The sequence below is a fragment of the Gopherus flavomarginatus genome, chromosome 13 (assembly GCF_025201925.1).
Source record: "Gopherus flavomarginatus isolate rGopFla2 chromosome 13, rGopFla2.mat.asm, whole genome shotgun sequence".
Taxonomy (NCBI): domain Eukaryota; kingdom Metazoa; phylum Chordata; order Testudines; family Testudinidae; genus Gopherus; species Gopherus flavomarginatus.
The window spans coordinates 13,088,819-13,108,992 of NC_066629.1; the positions used below are offsets into that span (position 1 = coordinate 13,088,819).

General features: G+C 51.9%; 1 protein-coding gene across 1 annotated transcript; it reads left to right on the forward strand.

Annotated features, from left to right (window-relative positions):
- Positions 1–274: 274 nt before the first annotated feature.
- On the forward strand, positions 275–19,235 carry FOXRED1 (FAD dependent oxidoreductase domain containing 1). Its single transcript, XM_050921646.1, has 11 exons — positions 275–432; positions 4,216–4,436; positions 5,674–5,784; positions 6,564–6,682; positions 8,349–8,443; positions 9,821–9,922; positions 11,415–11,488; positions 13,442–13,602; positions 14,200–14,329; positions 15,295–15,399; positions 15,927–19,235. The coding sequence occupies exons 1-11, from the start codon at positions 297–299 to the stop codon at positions 16,179–16,181; spliced, it is 1,509 nt and encodes a 502-aa protein (XP_050777603.1). The 5' UTR covers positions 275–296; the 3' UTR covers positions 16,182–19,235.
- Positions 19,236–20,174: the final 939 nt, after the last annotated feature.

The following is a 20,174-nucleotide window of genomic DNA, read 5'->3' on the forward strand; positions in this document are numbered from 1 at the left end:
TCTACGCATGCGTACGACCTGGAGGCTCAGAGTGCCCTATCCGCGCGCGCTGTTTGGAGGCGGAGCCAGCAGTGGCCGCAGTGATTGGTCCCTTATGGTAAGACTCCCTAGTCAGTCCTATTCGTGGGCGTGGTCCAATGGGGAAAGGCCGACTTGGGGGGTGCGGATTGGAGGCTTGCCCAGGGGGTGGGGGAGTGTGGTTGGAGCCCATTGGTTATCACGGTGACGGAGGTTGGGGGCGGGGCTTGCCGGTGTCTGTCTGCGGCCCGCGTGCCGGGCTCTGCTCTCTGGCTGACATGATCCGGGCCGGCAGCTTGTGCCGGGGCTTGGGGCTCCTCCGAGCCCGTCCCCTGCCGGACCCCGCCGTGGGCTCCGCGCCGCCGTCCCGCCGCCTCCGCACTGGCCACCCCCAGCGCCGGGACCTCTTCAGCGGTGAGCGGGGTCCGAGCTCGGCCCGGGGCCCGGGAGGGAGGTGGGGGGGCTTGGCTTGGGGGGCAGGGGTCCGGGCCCGGGAGGGAGGTGGGGGGCTTTGCTTGGGGAGGGGGGTCTGAGCTCAGCTTGGGGCCTGTGAGGGAGGTGGGGGGCTTTGCTTGGGGGGCAGGGTCCGAGCTCGGCTTGGGGCCCGGGAGGGAGGTGGGGGGGCTTTGCTTGGGGGGCAGGGTCCGAGCTCGGCTTGGGGCCCGGGAGGGAGGTGGGGGGGCTTTGCTTGGGGGGCAGTGGTCCGAGCTCAGCTTGGGGCCCGGGAAGGAGGTGGGGGGGCTTTGCTTGGGGGGGCAGGGTCCGAGCCCAGCTTGGGGCCCGGGAGGGAGGTGGGGGGGCTTTGCTTGCGGGGCAGGGGTCCGGGCCCGGGAAGGAGGTGGGGGGCTTTGCTTGGGGAGGGGGGTCCGAGCTCGGCTTGGGGCCCGGGAGGGAGGTGAGGGGCGTTGCTTTGGGAGGGGAGCCTGGCAGGGTCTTGGCTAGGGCCTGGGGATCTGGGCTTCCCATGGAATTGGAGTGCGATGTTACATCCTGCTTCCCAGCTGTCCCAGGATGGTCCCAGCTCCCTGGTCCAGGAGACCCCTGGCAGGGACTGGGCGTGGCCTGGGGCTGGGGTGTGAACTCACCTGCTCAAAGCCCCTACTGCTTTTGCCCTGTCAAGGATGGAGAGAGGGCACCAGCGGGCTGTGCCCAGAGACCTGCTGACTAGGGCTTGGAAACCTTAACCGGCCTGCCTCAAGGCCTCATTGCTCTGTAAGGAGCTGGGGGGCGGGGTGGCTTCCTATAATGGCTCAAGCATACAGCTGGGAGCCAGGACTACTGGATTCCATCTCCAAAACACTGTGCAAATTTGGGCAGGGTACTGCCTCTCCTCATGTCTCGGTTTCCCGTCTGTATGACAAGGGGAAGAAGGATTATTTATATTCCTGGATCAGGACCCCGTTGTGCTAGGGCTGTACAAACACAGAACAAAAAAATGGTTCCTGCCCCCCGGCTATCAGGCTAAATTCATTCATGTTTCTAAAATGCCCTGAACTCAGGTAGAAAGTGCTAGAAGTGGGCAAAGTGTCACCCCGTGGGCACTGGTGCCAGCCAACCTAGACCCTCTCTATAGTAATCAGAGTTTATCACATAGGGTGTGTTCACTATTAACCCACCTTTCATATTTTTCTTACAACTTTCATCTCTTGTGGCCAAGTTGCTCCCCGGTGTATCCTAGCAACCTCATTGGTGGCACTCCAGTGGATAATTCAGCCCCTGGATTTTAGCAATAAGAGTCATGTAGTGGATAAGGCACTGAACTGGGACTCAGAAGAGATAGGTGCACTTCCTAGCTCTGCCATTGGCCTACGGGGTGACTTTGGTCAAGTCTGTACCTCAATTTCCCCATCTGTAAAACAAGGCTAGTGATACTGACTTCCTTTATAAAGCGCTTTGAGATCTGTGGATGACAAGCACTATATCAGGGGTTCTCAAACTAGGGGTTGCGACCCCTTAGCGGGTCACGAGGTTATTACCTGGGGGCGGGTCACAACTGTCAGCCTCCACCCCAAGCCCTGCTTTGCTTTCAGCATTAATAATGGTGTTAAGTATATAAAAAAGTGTTTTTAATTTATAAGAGGAGTCGCAGTCAGAGGCTTGCTATGTGAAAGGGTTCACCAGTACAAAAGTTTGAGAACCCCTGCACTATATAAAGTTAGGTATTATTATTGTTTGTGTTTATAAAGACAGGTTGTGAAATGGGATTTATCCAGCTCTTAAAGATAAATCCCAGGGGTCAGATTCCAACCTAGTGCGGATCCAGTGATGGTAATGAACTTTGATCCATGTTTTATGTGGCAATGACTATGTGATGCACAGTGATGGTGGAAAGAGACTGAACTCTATTTCCTGGGTTCAGTTACGTAACACCGATCAGGGTTACAAAATGTTAACAAGTCTGTCACATCACAGGAGTCAATGACTCCAGTGGCTACCTATGGTGTCAGCTTTGGGCATGGTGCCCCATGAGATAAGAAAAGAGTGACATTAAACACAGCGCTGGCATTGGAACTGGATTGAACCACTATCTGCCGATCTAGATCACTAACCCGCATGCCAGGAAGGGGAACCTACAGAGTGCATCGCGGAACGATGCACAAGTGACTGGCCTCTGGGGAGACTGGAACGTGTTCTCTTCTTTCTACGGGTTTAGTATATGCTGTTCTGATGCGCTTTGAAAGTTAACTTAGCCTCTGTGTCGGTCCCATGCAGCAGAGAAATTAAACTACAGATCGTAACTGCAGCGAGGTGGGTGATGACTTGGAAATGACATAACAGAGAAGATGGGTTTTTTGTTTTTGTTTTTTTGAGTTTCAGGCAAATTCTCAAAAAACTCTTCCAAGACCACCATCACCTTTGGCATTGTTGTCTCCCTTGTTGGCAGTCTGAGCAGAGAAGCCAAGGAATGAATGAGGAGCTGGGACTCGAGTAATTTCTTGGCCCCAGGGGGTCACTCCATGGCAAGACTGAGGCTGTAACAGCTGAGCAATGGGCTTGTACTGTTACTGCACAGGCTGCACCTGCAGAACCTGAACAGTTGATTTCCAGGGCTGTCAATTGAGTCTTTCCCTGGCACTGAATCCACTTGACAGAGAAAAAAGTCAATGTAAATATTTCCCCCAGCCTTCCAAAGGGAAGTGGGGAAAGCCCTTCGATGACCCATTGAAGACTGGACTGAGGGGTGTGTGGTATTGTATTTACACTGTAAGGATCCTTTTTGATCAAGTCTGTCAGACTGAGAAATGAGCCTAAGAAGCAAGGAGTCCCATAACTGGGATTCCACTGGGTCTAAGAGCCAGAGCCAGCTCTGCTCCCAGCACCATGTAGTCTAAATCTGGGTCTTTCCAGTTGCAGAGTTCCTGTGGAGTGTAGCTTTCTTGTAGGCTAGGGTGATCTCAGCCCATTAAGGGCTTTAGAGGTTAGCATCCAGACCAGACTGGAAGCCAGTGGAATGCACAATACACATGTGTGACATGTTTATATTAGAGTCATAGAATATCAGGGTTGGAAGGGACCTCAGGAAGTCATTTAGTCCAACCCTGTGCTCAGAGTAGGACCAATCCCCAACTAAATCAAATTGGCTTTGGTTAATGAGAGACGCTGCTGCAGACTGACCCATGTGTCAGTTGAATCCAGCCCTAGATTGATTGAAGTGCAGTCATCTAACTCACAGGTGATGCTGTGAATGTCAGTGGCTAAATCCTCATCTGAAAGCAGGGAAGGCCATTTCCTGCCGTACAAGGAGGGAAGGAAGAATTCCTCGCCCTTGTGGCAATCTCTGCGTCCAGGGCTAGTCAGGGTCTGGCAGCACCTTGAAGCTTTTTGCACCACTTGCCCGGTCTGATGGCTCACTTGTTGGTGAGGTTAGAGCATTTCAGTCTTTCCCCTTCCTAGAAACATCATTTGTGACTTCTGTGGGTTGAAGCAGAGCCATACGCTCTTCGTCCGCCTGTCGGGATGTCTTGGGGATGGCAGAGACTGTATCAGTGGAGAAGGGAGATGTGCCGTTATAGGGAAATGTGTCTTGAGTCTTGACTGAACTCGCCCAGCAAACACAGTACCCCTCCGCCTAGCACCACCCCACTCTTCCTGCATGCTGCTTGCATAGCTCTGTTTGGCCTGGTGATTGTTCCCGCTGTCTGGTTTTCTCATGCTGGAACAGGGTGAGCCAGCTAACAGTCCTGTCTCTCCTTACAGACCTGGAGAAAGAGGTAGTCAAGTTCCGGAAGAAGTTAAAAGAGACCCTCCCGGGCAGTGATTGGGACCCCTTAGGTACCACAAAGGGTCTCCCTCCTGAGCGTGCAGATGTGGTCATCGTGGGGGGAGGGGTGATGGGCTGGTCCGTCGCCTACTGGCTGAAGGCGCTAGAGCCCAAGAGAGATGCGCTCCGAGTGGTCGTGATTGAGAAGGACCCAACGGTAAGTTACGTCTGAGGAGGCTGCTGCTAAAATATGCAGCATCCCGGAGTCTCGTTTAGGCAAGGGTTTAGAAACTGAGCTGAACTCCCAAATGCGGTGGCTGCACTGCAGACCCAACCCGCCCTGTCCCTCTCCTTGCACCAGATCTCCCTCCCCCACAAGAAAGATTTGCATCCATAACAGGTGAGGCCAATTGCACCAGGGGAGCTGACTGGGACTAGTCCAGAAAAGAGCCAGCTCAGTGTGGGAGGAGAATCAGTGCCCATACAGAGCTGCAGAGTAACAGTACTAATGCGGGGAGTCAAGGAGCAATGGCCCAAGGTGAAGAAAGGAAAAAGTCAAGCTGAGAATTATGGGGAGAGAGAGGTTCTTAGCAGCCAGAGCAGCGGAATGGGGCAGTGGAATGGGCTCCCCCTGGGAGGGCTGGAGGCTGCAGAGACTAATTAGAGAAGGGCTTGGTGGGGAAGGATGTAGTGGCTCGCCCTACAGAGAGCAATGTTGGGCTGGATGATCCAGTAGTGACTCTGAGACCAACATGCAGGGGGTTATGGTGTTCCAGCCTGTTTATTTTGATCAAAGACTCCCATGTTCTGTGGTGTTAAAATAGATGAGCACTTGTATGTTCAAGACATTGCATAGGCAGAGCCAGGACACACCAGTGGGTCAGTTGATCTCTGCATTGGAGCTTGATAAATTTAAGAATGATGGGGTAGCTGCATCCCTGCTCTTTTTGGGTCTCCCTAGCCTGTAGGCTAACCCTCCGCAAATGTTGGGCTAGGGACAGCATGTGGGAACAGGGCTTGCTAATGCGAGATGCAGACTGAAGGTCAGTGGTTGGGCTCCAGCCCAGGATGGAAGGGACCAAAAGTTATTGCCCTCTGCAAGCTGTTTGGTGGCCTTTCCGGTTCCAAAAGGGCAAGTGCCCACATCACCCTGTTGATAGTCTTAGGAGACCAACACAGGAGTGAACGGTCCATGGAAACCGATCTCCCCTCTGCCCACAAGAGGGAGTTCCCAGGGTTCCTTGGTAGGGCAGCATCAGGGGATTCTTGCACCACTGCTACTTTTTCTGGCTCTGCTCCCCGTGAACAGGTGAGTTCAGTCTCCAGAGCTGTTGGGCCTGGGCCTTTCACTAGAGCCTTTGAGAGGGAAGAGCTGAAAACTTGCTGCCTCATTTCTGTTCTGGTAATTCTGCCATCCTGACCATCCTTCCCCTGCCCCTTTGGCTTTCCTACAGTACTCACGAGCCTCCACGGTGCTCTCTGCAGGAGGGATTCGGCAGCAGTTCTCCTTGCCAGAAAACATCCAGATGTCCCTCTACTCTGCGTTCTTCCTGCGCACGATCAACGTACGTCACGCTGGCCAAGGATGGAAGGGAGGCGCTAGGGCCTTGACTCTCCAGGGGCCTCACCGGCTGCAAGCTCCGTGCTAGAGAGAGTTTGGAGTCAGGAGGCTTAGGGGAGCTACAGGCATGCTGAACCCCCTTGTCACCGTGGCTGCAGGTGGAGCGTAGTATGGTTCACTTAATTAGCTGCGTGTGTGTGTGACGATGTATTCATCGCTGTGTTGATTGTACCTGCTTGTGGGCCTGAGTCTACTGCTCGCTGGTGTAAATCTGGAATTGCTCTGGATTTACACCGGTGTCTCAGATTGCTATTAGACCCTCTGTCTCTTCTGGAAGAGAATGATCAGTCAGTGGCCTATGCTTAGTAATACCTCGGGCTTTCTGTTGTTCTTTGCATGCTGAAGCACTGAACAAACAGTAGCCAGGCTACACTCTGCGTGGCCACGCAAAGAACCTGGGTTCGAGTCTCATCTTCGCTCCCAAGCTGACAAGGGCTGGGAAATGTGCGTGGGTGATGCTGTCAGTCACTAGGGAGACTGAGGGGAACTATGCAGCTTGTCAGCGACCCCTCTGGCAGAGTGAAAAGCTGAGGGGTTCCCAGGGAGGTCTCTAGCAGAGGAGGACAGGTCACTCTGAGGGGGTTGGCAAACCAGAGCAGCTCCTCTATTTTATGGGGAGATAATGCAGTGATGGTCTCTCGAATGGGTCCCAGGTCTTTTTCCCCCGCGTCTGCCTGAATCAGATCAGCGACTGGAGTGTTGACAGGTGCTCTCTGTCCCCAGGAGCATTTGGGGGTTGTGAATGAGCCACCCATAGATATTCAGTTTAACCCCTCGGGGTACCTTTTCCTGGCCTCAGAAGATGAAGCTGCCAAGCTGGAGAACAACGTGCGCATTCAGAGGTACAGCCTCTCGGTGGGTGAAACAGTGGGAGCTGGGAAGCAAGGCTGTGGATGTAGCAGCTGATATTGGCCAGCTGACCTTGTAGCAAACCGCCCACGCAGTTACCCTTGTAGCAGAGCCAGGCTTGGGCTCCTGAGGCAGAGAATTGGGGCTACTCCCTTTATTGCCACACCAGTTCAGAAGTCTTGAACTCCCTCCAGCTCTGCAGAGGTGAAGCCTCCAGCATCTGTATGCAGGGGCAGCTGCCATCACTCTGTCCCTTGCTGTTCTAGTTTGGGGTTTTCCCATGTTCTGTGAGATCTGGGCCCCCCCTCACCCAGCTTTGCTGCTGCACCCCAACCCTGGCCTGCTCACCCCTCCCTGCTAACCTCAGCCTCGGGCCTCTCCTGAGGTGGTGGAAAACCCGTGGTGCTTCCCTAAAGGCCAGGATGAGAGGCCACTAAATTATTCCTTTTCCCATGTGACCAAAGTCGCTAGAGCCCAGATCTTTAGATGGGAGGGGCTTGTTCATTAGCCCCTTGCCCCACGTGAGCTCCCCTCCTGCCCCCACTCCCCACCAGCCTTTCCACAGAGTGAGATTTGACTAGAGGTGCTGGACCCTTGGCACTGAGCAGCCCCGAGTCGCACAAGGTGCTGACCCACTGGCATTCTACTCTCCCTGGCTATGAATCGAGATGGTCACAAGTCCTCTGTGAACAGGTGGGTCTTGCTTTGCCCTTTGAAGGTAGCTGGATTTGGCCATTTCCAGTGGTAACCAAGAGCAGCGGGGAGGGCAGAAAACCTAATCTGTTTCAAGCCTGAGCCTGATACGTTTATGGAGGGGGTGGTACGATGAGACTGCCTGCAGTGGCATGTAGCCAATCTGCGACTGCTAGCAGCAAATATCTCCAATGGCTAGTGATGGGAAAGAATTTGCTGCAGTAACTTAGAGGCCTCCCTCTCCCCACAATCTAGTGTCCCAAGTGTCTGGCTGGTGGGTCTTGCCCACGTGCTCAGGGTCTCACTGATCGCTGTATTTGAGGTCAGGAAGGAATTTTCCCCTGAGTTAAATTGACATAGAGCCTGGGAGTTTTTCTCCTTCCTTTGCAGCACGGGGCATGGGTCACTTGCTTGTTTAAACTAGTGTAAATGGTGGATTCTCTGTCACTGGAAGTCTTTAAACCATTATTTGAGGACTTCAGTAACTATTACAGGAGTGAGGGGGCGAGGTTTTGTGGCCTGCAATGTGTAGGAGGTCAGACTAGATGATCACGATAGTCCCTTCTGGCCTTAAATTCTGAGTATATGGATAGCTATTTGTAGCCAGGGACCTTCTGCTGAGAATGCCCAGCGCCTGTAACCTTCACACTGGGGGTCTCCAGCTGAAGAGGAGCAGGAAGAGAGATGGGCTTGAGCCAGCCAAGACCTAGCACACGAAGGGCTTTAGGGATGAGGAGCCTTGTACCATTAGCATGGGGAGGAGATCTGGAGAGAGAGAAGCAGAACTGCTGGGTGGGGCGAGGTGAGGAAACTTTCAAGTCACAGAAAACATCTTGGGTTTCCTTTTTTTTTTCCTCCTAGTGGTTATGTGCCGTTCTCTCCAGATCTTCTCCCACGTGTTTCCTAACAATAGGTGTATCGGGACTAAAACCACCATGTTCTGATGTATATTTAATGGCTTTTCAGGGCCGAAGGAGCTGAGGTCTCCCTTCTGTCACCAGCGCAACTGAAAAAGAAGTATCCATGGATAAATACCGATGGTGTGGCTGTGGCATCCTATGGTATCTAAATGCTAGACTCCTGCCCGCCCCATAGGGAAATGTAACTCCTTTTGCACTTCAGTCTCTCTAAATATTAGAGAAGTAAAATGAAAAAGAAAATGTAATGGATGTCTCTGAAACTTTGGAAGGAGCTGAAAAGACCAGCTTTCGTTACAAGGGTCAATCCTGCTCTTAGATATTAAGTGCAAAACCACACTTAAAAGTCACGTTAGGGCTAAAAAATCAAAGTCCAAAGTAAGAGAGTGCCAAAAATTAAGGTTTCTGATAAATATTTAACCCAGCTTGTTAGGTGTCTTGTCTGTTTCATGGCACACCTCTAATAATAAAACCAACAGTACAACAGGGCTTTCATTTAACAAGGCAGACGGGAATACCATTAAGAATGTATGTACAATATGGCCACGTAAATATAACTTTTGGGTGCTTGATTTCTCGACCGTACGTTAATATTAGGTTTTTGTATTTAATTTCCCTGTTTTTTCCTCGGGGAAACAGAGGGGAGAAACTCAGCAATAGTTTTTCTGACCTATCTGCAGAGAACACACTTAACTGAAGGCATCACCACATCAGACTGGGGAGGGGAAATAGAATTCAAATCCGTTTGTGTGGCGATGCTGACTTTACACGTTCACGCCTCTAAAATTATCATACTGACTTCCTTCAAATTTAAATTGTTTTCCCTTCCCCATTGAGGTCTATAAATCAAGCCAAGTTTAATATTTCTAGCTTCACCCACTTGAGTTATCTGAGCATAAAGTCCTCAGCTGGAATGTGTGGGGAAAGTGTTTTATGTTCCTGGCTGCTTGACTTGGAAGAAACAGGATTGATCTCATTCATACTCTCCAAACAAATTCATCTTTTGGATGAGATCAAAAATGGAACCATTCAGACCAATGAGAATTTGTTTGACAAGACTGAAAAACAAAATTGGAGGTAGAACGGAAGTTGGAATTCACCCTTTATTAAAGTGCTCGTTGCTGGAAACTGGTGTAACTTTTATGTAACTACACATTAAATACTTGTCTGTTGCTGAATGATACCTGTATATTAAAGAAAAAAATTGATACCTTAAGCCGCAACAAACCCTGGTTGGCCTAGCTACCTCTCCTCCTCTATAAAATAGGGGTAATATATATACCTGTCTGCATAATGCATCTGCTGAACGCATGGGTATTTATGCACACACTTACCTTTGTGCCTGTGACTAGTTCTGTTGACTGCAGTGGAACCTTTCATGCATAGCGTTAAGCGTGAGCACAAGTATCTGTAGGATTGGGGCTGTGCTTTGCAGGCATCCTACATTAAGGGGGCTTGTATGGTTGAATGGTTGCTTCGTTCATGCCTGCTCTTCCATATGTCCATTTCTTCTTTCTTTAGGCCTAGAAAATGAGGGTTGGTTTGATCCTTGGTCCCTCCTCAATGCCTTCAGGAGAAAAGCAATGTCTATGGGTGTCTATCAGTGCTTCGGAGAAGTGATATGTAAGTGAGCCCCTCTCACTGAGGCTGAAGTAGTATTGATCTCTCCTGTAGGGTTGTCACAATACCGCATGCTGAGATCCTCTAAGCGAAGTAGCATTGGATCTGGTTATTACTTGGATGGGAGACCTCAAAGCAGCACGTAGGATTGCAAGTAGTAGCATTAGGGATTTGGTACTGATCTAGCAGGGTACTAGGGGTTGCTCAGCTGGTCCAAGGTGTTGCTGTGCTGCTATCTTTAAAATAAGATGGGGAAAATGAATACAGCTGATAAAATGAAATAAATAGCTGCCGAAGCCACTTAAGACCTTGAATCGGAAACAAAAATGTGCAGGTGTCAGTTCTGGAAATGTATTTTAGAAACAATTGAAAATTAATATCATGTGTTGGCCCAGATTGGAATCCAGGATTCTGTTTCCCCTGTTGCCGCTTAGTGGGAATGTCGCAGACTCTAAAGCAGTGCGTGAAATGTAATTCTGTGCCCTGCTTTGGAAACCAGGGATTCCATCAGCTGTAGCAGGAGAAACAGAGCTCTGAGCTCAGGGCTTGGAACCAAAGGCTTTTTACCTGCCAAACATTTAATTAAAAAATAAACAGACAAACCTGCTAAACTTTTTTTTTCTAGTCACTTTCCTCATCTGCTCTTTTCAAATTATAGGAGATGAAGCATTGGAGAGTATCTCCTGTAAGGAACAATGCAGCCCTGTTCTCAGAGACTCACCTAAATGGTACCACATGGGACAGTCCATTTCTGATCTCTGCAATTCAGGGTTAAATTCCATGGCTGTCTATCTGAAGTGCTGTGGAATGGGTAAATGAGCAGATGGGGATTAATGGTATAAGGACAGAGCTGGGAGTCAGGGGACATAAGGTCTACTCTTAGCTCTGCCACAATATCACTAAGTGACTTTGGGCAAGTCACTTAATCTCTGTGTCTTTATTTCTCCATCTGTAACATGAGACGAAGGACAGTTACCTATCTTTGTAAAGCGTTTTGAGATCTGTATGAGAGCTAAGTATATTTAGTGCACACAGTATCTAGCATACAATATCTCTGATGTATCCTTGGGCTTGGGTGGTTTAGCACAAGTTATATTTCTCAGTAACCTGTCTAGTGATTTTTTTCTCTCCCCCACCCCCTTTTTGCTGTGACTCACTCGTGAGCAGTGTGCCTGTCCGTTACCGATCACTGTACGTTATGGATCAGTGAGCGAACACAGAGACGGAGCAGGAATCATTACATGTACTGAAAACAAATGAATAGCTATTAGAGATTTTAGTTTGAATGGCTTATTGGAATACACATTGTGTGCTAGCGAAGGGACTGTAGGCTATTGTCTCGCAGTGATGAGAGAGCTAGTCTTTGTGCGTTACTTACAAGCTGTGCCGACTACCCAGTTGTGCCTGCTGCAGAGCGGCCCAGGTCCTCAGAGGTATTTGAAGGGAGTGAGCAAATTGCTGTTTGCTGCATGTTTTTTCTGTTTCTCTTTCCTAGCGTTTACCATCTCCTCCCGAGAAATAATGGTGCCTGAAGGGGAGCTGACCTTCTCCCACATTAATTATGTCCGCGTAAGTAATCCCCCAGCGGTCTGGTCCCACTGGTAGTGTCATAGCTCAGACAGGAGAGATCTGTGCTGGGTCCTGGGCTTGACCCTGCTGATCACCTGTGTCAAGGTATTATTCCCACTTTGAACTTCAGCATCCAAAAAGTGGGGACCTGCATGTACCCTTCTAAGCTTAATTCCTAGCTTAGATTTGATAGCGCTGCCACCAACCAAAAATATAGTGTTTTGGTACACTTCCTGTCCCCCCAAAACCTTCCCTGGGGGACCCAAGACCCAAACCCCTTGGGTCTTAAAACAAAGAGAAATAAACCTTTCCCCCTCCCAGATTTTTCCCCTCCCTGGGTTTCCCTGAGAGATCACTGTGATCCAAACTCCTTGAATCTTAAAACAGAGAGGAATTAACCTTCCCCCCACCTCCTTTCCCCCCACCAATCCCCTGATAAGTTCAGACCCAGTCCCCTTGGGTCTTAAACAAGGAAAAAAATCAATCAGGTTCTTAAAAAAGAAAGCTTTTAATTAAAGAAAAAAAGTAAAAATTATCTCTGTAAAATCAAGATGGAAAATGTTACAGGGTATAAGCTTATACATAGACTAGAGGGACTCCCTCCCCCCTAGCCTAAGTTACAAGTTACAGCAAACAGAGGTAAAATATCCTTCCAGCAAAATACACATTTGCAAATAAAGAAAACAGACAAAAGACTAATCCGCCTTCTAGCTAGTACTTACTATTTTGAACATGAAAGACGGTTTCAGAAAGATTGGAGAAACCTGGTTGCACGTCTGGCCCCTCTTAGCTCCAAGAGAGAACAAAGAACAACACAAACAGCACAAACAAAGACTTCCCTCCACCAAGATTTGAAAGTATCTTGTCCCCTGATTGGTCCTTTGGTCAGGTGTCAGCCAGGTTCACTGAGCTTGTTAACCCTTTACAGGTAAAAGACATTAACCCTTAACTATCTGTTTATGACAACCTGTGTGGAAGAAAAATATCAGTTCATGTAATTAATGATGATATCCTAAGACACCCACTAGGGGGCTGAGCTGGGGTCATACAGGGAACCCTGGCCAGGAGTATTTTAACAGTAAGGGTAATTGGCCATTAGAACAGCTCCTTGAGGGACGTGATGGATTCACCATTATTTGGAGTTTTTCAGACTGAGACTGGCTGTCTTCCAAAAAGCTCCACTGCAAGTCACTGGGGCCCAGCACAGCAGTCACTGGGCAGAATCCTCTGGCCTGTGCTACCCTGGAGGTCAGACTGGATAATAGCTGGTCCTTCTGGTCTTGAAATCTGAACACACCTCATAACTGAAAAAGCTTTCTTCTCCTTTGTGTGGGGCTATGTGTCCATGGGAGCCAGGGTACCAACACAGCAATACCTCCTAGTCCGAGAACGTAGGCAGTGGGTCTCCACAGAAAGGGGGATTCCAGGTTCTACTCCCACCTCTGTCATGGACTCATTGTGTGATGCTCCCTCTTTGCTTCATTTTCTCCCCACTCCCCCCACGCCCCAGTGAGGTAAATCGCTAATATTATCTCACTTTAACAGATGGGGAAAGTGAGGCACAGAGTGATGATGGGACTCACCCAAGACCACATTCTGAGTCAATGGCGAAGCCAGGAAGAGAACTGGGTTCTCTTGCTGCCCAGCCTCCTGCTATAACCACAAGACCATCTTTGTCTCTCCTCACCGCTTCCTGCTCTCTAGCACCCTATGCACAGCCACTCCTGCCCTCCCCCTTCTCTTGCTCTGCCCCATGAAGCAGTGGCTCCCCAACATCTGTTTCCAGTGCAGGGTAATTCAGGGGGCAGTTCCCCTCTTTATTCCATGACACCCCCTCCAGTGTCGCCCTGTTGCTCTGCCTGCAGGCTGCCTGGAAAGCCTTCCTGGGGCATCTGGCACCCAGGGCTCCTTGGGGTCCATTAAGCTCACTGCTCTCCCTCTTGTGCCTTCCAGGTCCAAATGCCCAACAGTTTGGAGTACCAGCCGGTGGAGTGCTCCTTGGTGGTCAATGCAGCTGGTCCCTGGTCACAGAAGCTGGCCGAGATGGCCGGTGTTGGGATCGGGCCACCCGACACCCCGGAAGGGATCAAGCTACCAGTGGAGCCCAGGAAAAGGTGCAGGTTAAATAATGTGGCGTGGGCCAAGCATCAAACTAGCATGGAGCGGGAGGTGACACAGGATCTGAGGGGGTGTCTGCAGGCTGAAGCTCTGTGAGGAGTGGGCATTGATTGGCACGTTCAGGTTTGATTCCTTTTCTGGGGGCTTCCATGTCTCCTGTAAGGGGGTGGGCTGGGGAAGGGCATAGCTGGTTGGGCCAAGTGAAGCTTCAGCACTACCGTGACTAGGTTAAGCTGTGAAACGAGGTGCGTTCTCGCAGGGCGACTGCGCTGTGCTAGGGAATGTAGGTCGGGGAGAAATACCCTGCGCTCGGTTCTGTCGCTCTGGGAAGGTGGAAGAGCAGGAGCCCTGGAAATTGGGAAGGACTGGGAGGTTGGATTCTGACTGCCTGATTTGGAGAGGCTCTGGCATAATGCCTGGAGCTGTCAAGGAGGCTGATGAAAAGGCAGCCCCTGCCCCAAACTGCTCACACCCTCTAGAAACTTCTTCCCTGTGTCTGCTCTGGCTGCCAGGCCTCTGGCTGAACCCAGGGAAGAGACGGGGCTTTGGTGTTCAGTCCCTTAGACAATTGACCCCGCCCCTGCTACCCCCAGGTACATCTTTGTGTGGCACTGTCCCGATGGGCCCGGCCTGGACTGTCCCATGCTGGTTGACGCCACGGGGACTTATTTCCGCCGAGAAGGCCTGGGAGGCAACTATTTGGGAGGCCTCAGCCCAGCAGAGGTGAGTCGGTCGGGGTCTTGAGGCAGTCAGAACTGGTGAATCATCTTGTTAAAGGGGAAGCAGGGAGGGCTCCGCGGGGGAGCGATAGCCCCGTAACCGGGGTGGGGGGGACAGTAGGGGAGCGGTAACCCTATAGATATGGCTGAACTGGATTTAGTGACTTCAGACTGCGCCCGCAATCAGGACATGCCATGGTGCACTGTGCCCCTCCACGACTCACCCACGGCTGTAGGCAACTCACACCATCAGGCAACCTGGGTTCAGTTAAATGGGAACCAACAGAGCGGGGAGTGTTTTTATTGCTCGCCAGCACCCCCTCTGGCTGATTGGAGTGGTGTTGATGAAGTGCAGGGAGCATTCTGCCCTAGGAGGGAAAGGCAGCAGTGTAGGACTTAGGAGGGAGACGGTGTAATGGATCTGCCAAAAGCAGTTTCTGAGTCGCTGCTGTGCTCCTACACTGTCAGACATGGCCCTTGAGCACGTGATCGGTCCCTTTAGAGGGGGGGAAATTTTTCATGGGGCTTGGCAGCTTGTCTCCAGTGTTGGGAGCAGATGCATCCACCCCATCCTTATGGAATCCCAATCTCACATGGGTACCATTAACATACACACTCTTCCCCCTCCCGGCCCCCCAGCTCCTTGGGAGCTCTCAGCCCTGGTGCTTCACAGGAGCTGAATGGAACCAGCCCTACCCCCACCAGCATCCCCGGACAGTGACCTGCTCCCCTAGACTGGGCTCTGTAAGCCCACAGCCAGTGCTTGTGCTGTTGCAGCACCAGAGCCCAGCTCCATCACGCTGCCGTGCAAACCAGTGCTGCCGTCTGAGCTGCACCCTGAATGCTTGCTCTCGAACAGCCTCTCCCAGCTCAGGCTGCTAACAGGTAGCTCCCTGCTGAGCTCTGGCACCAGGGCCGTGGGTCACTGTCTGCTTGGGGTACAAAGCATCGCTCTGGTCCCACCCCCAGGAGGAAGAGCCAGACATCCAAGACCTGGAAGTCGATCATGATTTCTTCCAGGAGAAGATCTGGCCCTGTCTGGCCCATCGGGTGCCAGTGTTTGAGTCCCTGAAGGTAATGGGCCTGCACATCCCTGTGCTTGTTCACCTTGAGAAAAGAGGATGAGGTCGTGAAGGTCTCTCCCTCCCTCTCCCCGTCCTGGCTCGGAGAACCCTGGGGAAGGGGAAGGTTTGCTGATGTGATCTGATGGGTAGCACGGCAGTGCAGGAGCGCCCAAGCTGGCAGAGCTACAGCAGCTCGTATCCCTGCAGCGGTATCAGGATGGGTGGCTGGTGGGGATAATGGGCCAGGTGAGAGGAGAGTGGGGAGTTGCTTTAAAATGACAGCCCTGGGCGTGGGAGGCCTCTGTCCTCAGAATGAGAACAACACGAGAACAACACAGAGCAAGCTTCCCCTTCACGCAGCCCTCCCCATGAGACACTCCTCAGGTGTGAGAGGTGAGTTTGGTTGGTCTGTTCATTTCTAGGTCTCCCTGCTGGGTCTGCCAGCACAGGGAGTCAGTGCCAACATGAGTGGGGTTTCTTGGTAGATAGGTCAGCCCCACTGGCCTGCAGGGCCCTGAGTGTATGTTCTTTGGGCAGGTGAAGAGTGCCTGGGCTGGCTACTATGACTACAACACGTTTGACCAGAACGCCGTGCTGGGCCCGCACCCGCTGGTGGAGAACATGCTCTTCATCACGGGGTTCAGCGGGCACGGGTTGCAGCAGTCGCCGGCGGCAGGCAGGGCTGTGGCCGAGCTCATTCTGGAAGGCAAGTTCAAGACCATCAACATGGAGAAATTCTCCTTCAAAAGGTTCGTCTCTGGGGAGCAGATCCTCGAGAGGAACGTTGTCTGAGAGCTTGGAACTAATCACCCAGCAGGTGGGTCCCACCTCCTCTCCTCCCCAGCTCCGTAACGCACTGTCTACTCCCGTGAGCATCTTGGAGCTCTGCAGCCTGACAGCCAGCTTGTTAGTTCAGGATCCTGATGTGGAAACTGAGGTACAGAGAGAAGTGACTAGCCATGGGCCATGCCGTATGTTGGTATCTGAGCTGGGAATAGAATCCAGGCCCCTGCTCTACTCACTAGGCAATGCTTCCTGTTGGGTTTGACTCCTGAATTCCCCTCTCCCCTCTTCCCAGCTGTTGACCCAATCACACCATTAGCTGCAGGAGAAAACGTGTGCTCCTGCTCGGTGATGGAGGTTGCAGCAGCAGCTCAGGGCTGGCAGCAGACTGTACTGTGTGCCCTTTCTACATGCCTGGTGTCCCTGACGTCTCTCGAGGTCTCTGGTGCTGGCTCATCACCCCAGAGATTGTCAGCTTCCCCACAAATCTGGGCCAGATTCAGCCTGCTGGTGTGAGGCGAAAGGCCCCGTATCCCACTTCACCCCTTAGAGCCATTCACTCCTTGTTCCCATAGCAGAAATAGGCTCTCTTTCCATCAGAGCCTATGATACATCTGCCTGTCCCGTGTGTCTAACCTCTCCAAGCTCCAAGAGGCACCCACTCTTTTCTAGGCTCTGCTCATCCTGAGAACAGGAATTAACCAATTTGGTTCGACAGCCTATTGTCTTCCACCTCCTGCATGTAGGGTGAAGTCCTTAACAGCTGGGAGACTAAGAACATCCATGTTAGAGGCTGTTCATATGGATCCCTGGATCTTAGAGTGCTTTATCTTAATCCCACTCTCCTGTTTCTTCAAGGCCTCATTTTTCTGGTCAAATTCCAATTTGGCTAATCATTCTGCCTACCTCCATAGCCCTTCCACTGTCCCTTGTCTTCACTTCCCATCCCAAACTGTTGTATGCTGTTATATGGATGTCACATTCCACCCCAGAGATGGCTACACTCCAACATTACTTAAAATTCTACACACAGGGACCATTTTAATCCCCTCCCACTCCCAGTGGGGTTGCAAAATGCTTTGGTGCCATTTGGACTGAAGGCACTATAGGAATGGAAGTTCATTGGCCATGCTGGTCTTGGAGGCGGTGGAAAACAAACATCCTGCCACAACATGTGTTTTTACAGCCAGTGTCTTGTTATTGTCCGTAGCGATCCTCCCCTGAATGCCCTCAGGAGCAGGCGATAGCAGCACCCAGACAGGCAGATCATTAAATTCCCAAAATGTTATGAGATCCTTGATTGTAAGGTGCCAAGAGGAGCAAAAGCTCATGAAGCCCTGCAAGGAGCTGGACCGCTAATTGTGGATTCTTCCTGTTGTACATGGAGCACTGGCCAAGGCAGGAGGATAGTGCTGTTCCTCAGCCAGACACTGACTGGATTACTCCAGGGGGAATTCTGCACCACTGGGCATGTACAGAATTTGTCTCCCCCACAGCTTTCTTTACTTTCCTGCAGAAAAATGACTTTCTGACAGGGAAGCCACAAGAGTGGTCCTGTGACCCTCCCAAGCAGTATGTTTTGGGTGCCCAGGGCAACCAGCAGAGAGGTAAATCACTATGGGGCAGCGGGAGGGACTGGGGAAGACCTGGCTGGTGGCTCCTACCCTGTGCTGGGCTCAGCTGGTAGGCTGGGGAGGATGGGACTTCCTCTTCCCCAGCACAGCATCTGGTTCTGTGTCAGACCCTCCCCCAGCTGTAGGAAACTGCAAACTGTCCCCCGACCCCCTGTGCTTCCTTCATGTATTGCTCCTCAGCTGCAGGGGGGGGATCACTGTACAGGGAGTGGGTCCCACATCTGCCCAAACCCTGTGCAGCCAGACCCCTTCATATTCAGACCCTCTGGCTGAGCCTCACCCACCCCCTGCACTCAGGACTCCCCCCCGAGCCCCACTCCCCCTGCACCTGAACTGCCCCAGATCCTCACCCTACTGAGCCCCAACAACCTGCATCTGGACCCCCCAACTGAGCTTCCCACACCCAGACCACTACCTCCATTGAGCCCTAATCACCTTCACCTGGCCCCCCCTGCAGAGTCCTGTTATGGTTGCACCGAGAACCTCCCAAAAAGCCCTTGTGCATCGACCCACCCCCCTCAGCACCCAAATAGCCAGAGCTGCCTGCACGCAAAGTGCCCCACACAGAACCCTCTCAACCCACACCTAGATTCCCCCCTACCCTAAGCCCCTCCACACTTGGATCCTGCCTTGCTGAGCCTGCCTGCCCACACCTGGCATAGAGGGGCCCGTGCTGGGGTATTTCTGGGGCAGGCCAGGGCTGGGTGCAGCCTCACCACTGAGTCTGTGTCCCGGGAGGGGGCTGCACAAAGATCTCCCACATCTGTGCAGCCAGTGATCTGTGCTCCCCAATGCCATGCTGGAGCCACCACATTTTATTTGACTCCATTTCAGAGGAACAGAATTGAAGTCGGGGTGTGCACGGCCCAGAGAAGGAAGATCAAAGCTATTCCAGAGGTGACAGATCACAGCTGGCCCAGATGGGTGAGACACACACACTGGTGGTCTCCCGTGACTGGCACAGCATGGCCTGGATGCTTGGGCTGTCTAACAGCTGAGCTGCTGCCAAACCCTGCCTGGTTTGAGATGGGCGTTCCCTGGGAAGTGGCCATTGCTGGCAGTGGTCACCTCTGCCTTGGGCTGGGAACCAGCAGGGCCAGACTGCTGCTATTATCTAGAGCTCTACCACAGCTTTGAGCCCACTCTTGCTCTGCAGGGAGCTGGGCTAAGAGGAGTGTGATGCCTGGGGGCCTGAGTAGGGTGGAGGAAGGAGTTTAGAATGGGAAATAGCTCCCAGCTGCTTCCCTATCCCAACAGTGCTGCAATCCTCTAGGAAGGGAGTGGGGGCAGATGACTCAGGAGGGCTGTGCCCCCCACCTACCTCATTGTACACCTGTGCTGCTTCTGTGCAGCTCCAATTGCACATCAGAGATTTGTGTCAGAGCCTCACTTGTGATTTGTACTGAAATAAAGTGATTATGCAGTGGGGGGCTGTGATGGCAGAATGTGTCTGTGGTTAAGGACCGCACGCTCACCCCCTTCAGAGCTGCAATGCACGCGCTGGCCGTTGCATTTCATCTAAAGTCACAAGAAAAACTCCCATTGGCTTCAGTGAGCTGTGGAGCAGGGCCTGGCTGAGCACGTGGGCCAGCCCCTGCCCTGTGCCACTGGCAAACCGCACTGGGAGAAAGTAAGGAACCCTGAGCAGAGCAGGGCTGTACGGGGGACCTGGGCTTGCATTGTATCCCACCTGGGCTGCTTACCAGACAGCTGTGAGGAGATTCAGCTTTTTTAAGGCTCTGCAGTCTTTGAGGGATGCTTTAGGGCACTGTGACCATGTGACCTACTCTGCAGCCCCCACATCAGAGCAGGCCCGAGCTGCCCTCTAAACATACCCTCTCCCAGAACTCCAGCTGGGGGGTGATCTATGCCCAGTTTCCAGCTTCAGACGCATGGTGGTAGATGTGTGGTATGTGCTGCACCGAGGCTTTGCAGCGGGCTCTTAAAGGAAGAGCAATGGTTTTTTTTTTAATAGCACAAGAAATAGAGCTATACAAAAATAACTCTACACACTTCCCTGCCTTGCTTTCCCCACCACGCTAGCACATGCCTTGGGTTGAGATCCTCCTGCTGCAGCGCATGTCCTGTGTTCAGAACCATGGAGACTTCTCTCCCTACTTCTCCAATATCAGCTGGTTCATTCACTTCCTCTTTCCTACCCAGCACTTCCTCTTGTGGCTCAGTCAGAGAGTCGCTCTGGTTTAATAGTCCCACCACCAGTATCTGGTTCCATCATCTACTGGGGGTAGCTTTTTGTTCTCTCGATCCTGGCCCCAGCCCCCTGTAGACAAGCTGGGGGGAAGTGGCTGTCTCCAGCTCAATTTGACTGCCTTAGCATTATCTTTTGAGCAGCTTGACTACTCATGAA

What these genes read in the sequence shown, in the direction of transcription:
- FOXRED1 (XM_050921646.1), top strand. Translation starts at nt 297, where the DNA reads ATGATCCGGGCCGGCAGCTTGTGCCGGGGCTTGGGGCTCCTCCGAGCC. An exon ending in TGATTGAGAAGGACCCAACG is followed by an intron (nt 4,437 to 5,673) that starts GTAAGTTACGTC and finishes GCTTTCCTACAG; the next exon opens with TACTCACGAGCCTCCACGGT. An exon ending in TGTGGCTGTGGCATCCTATG is followed by an intron (nt 8,444 to 9,820) that starts GTATCTAAATGC and finishes TTCTTTCTTTAG; the next exon opens with GCCTAGAAAATGAGGGTTGG.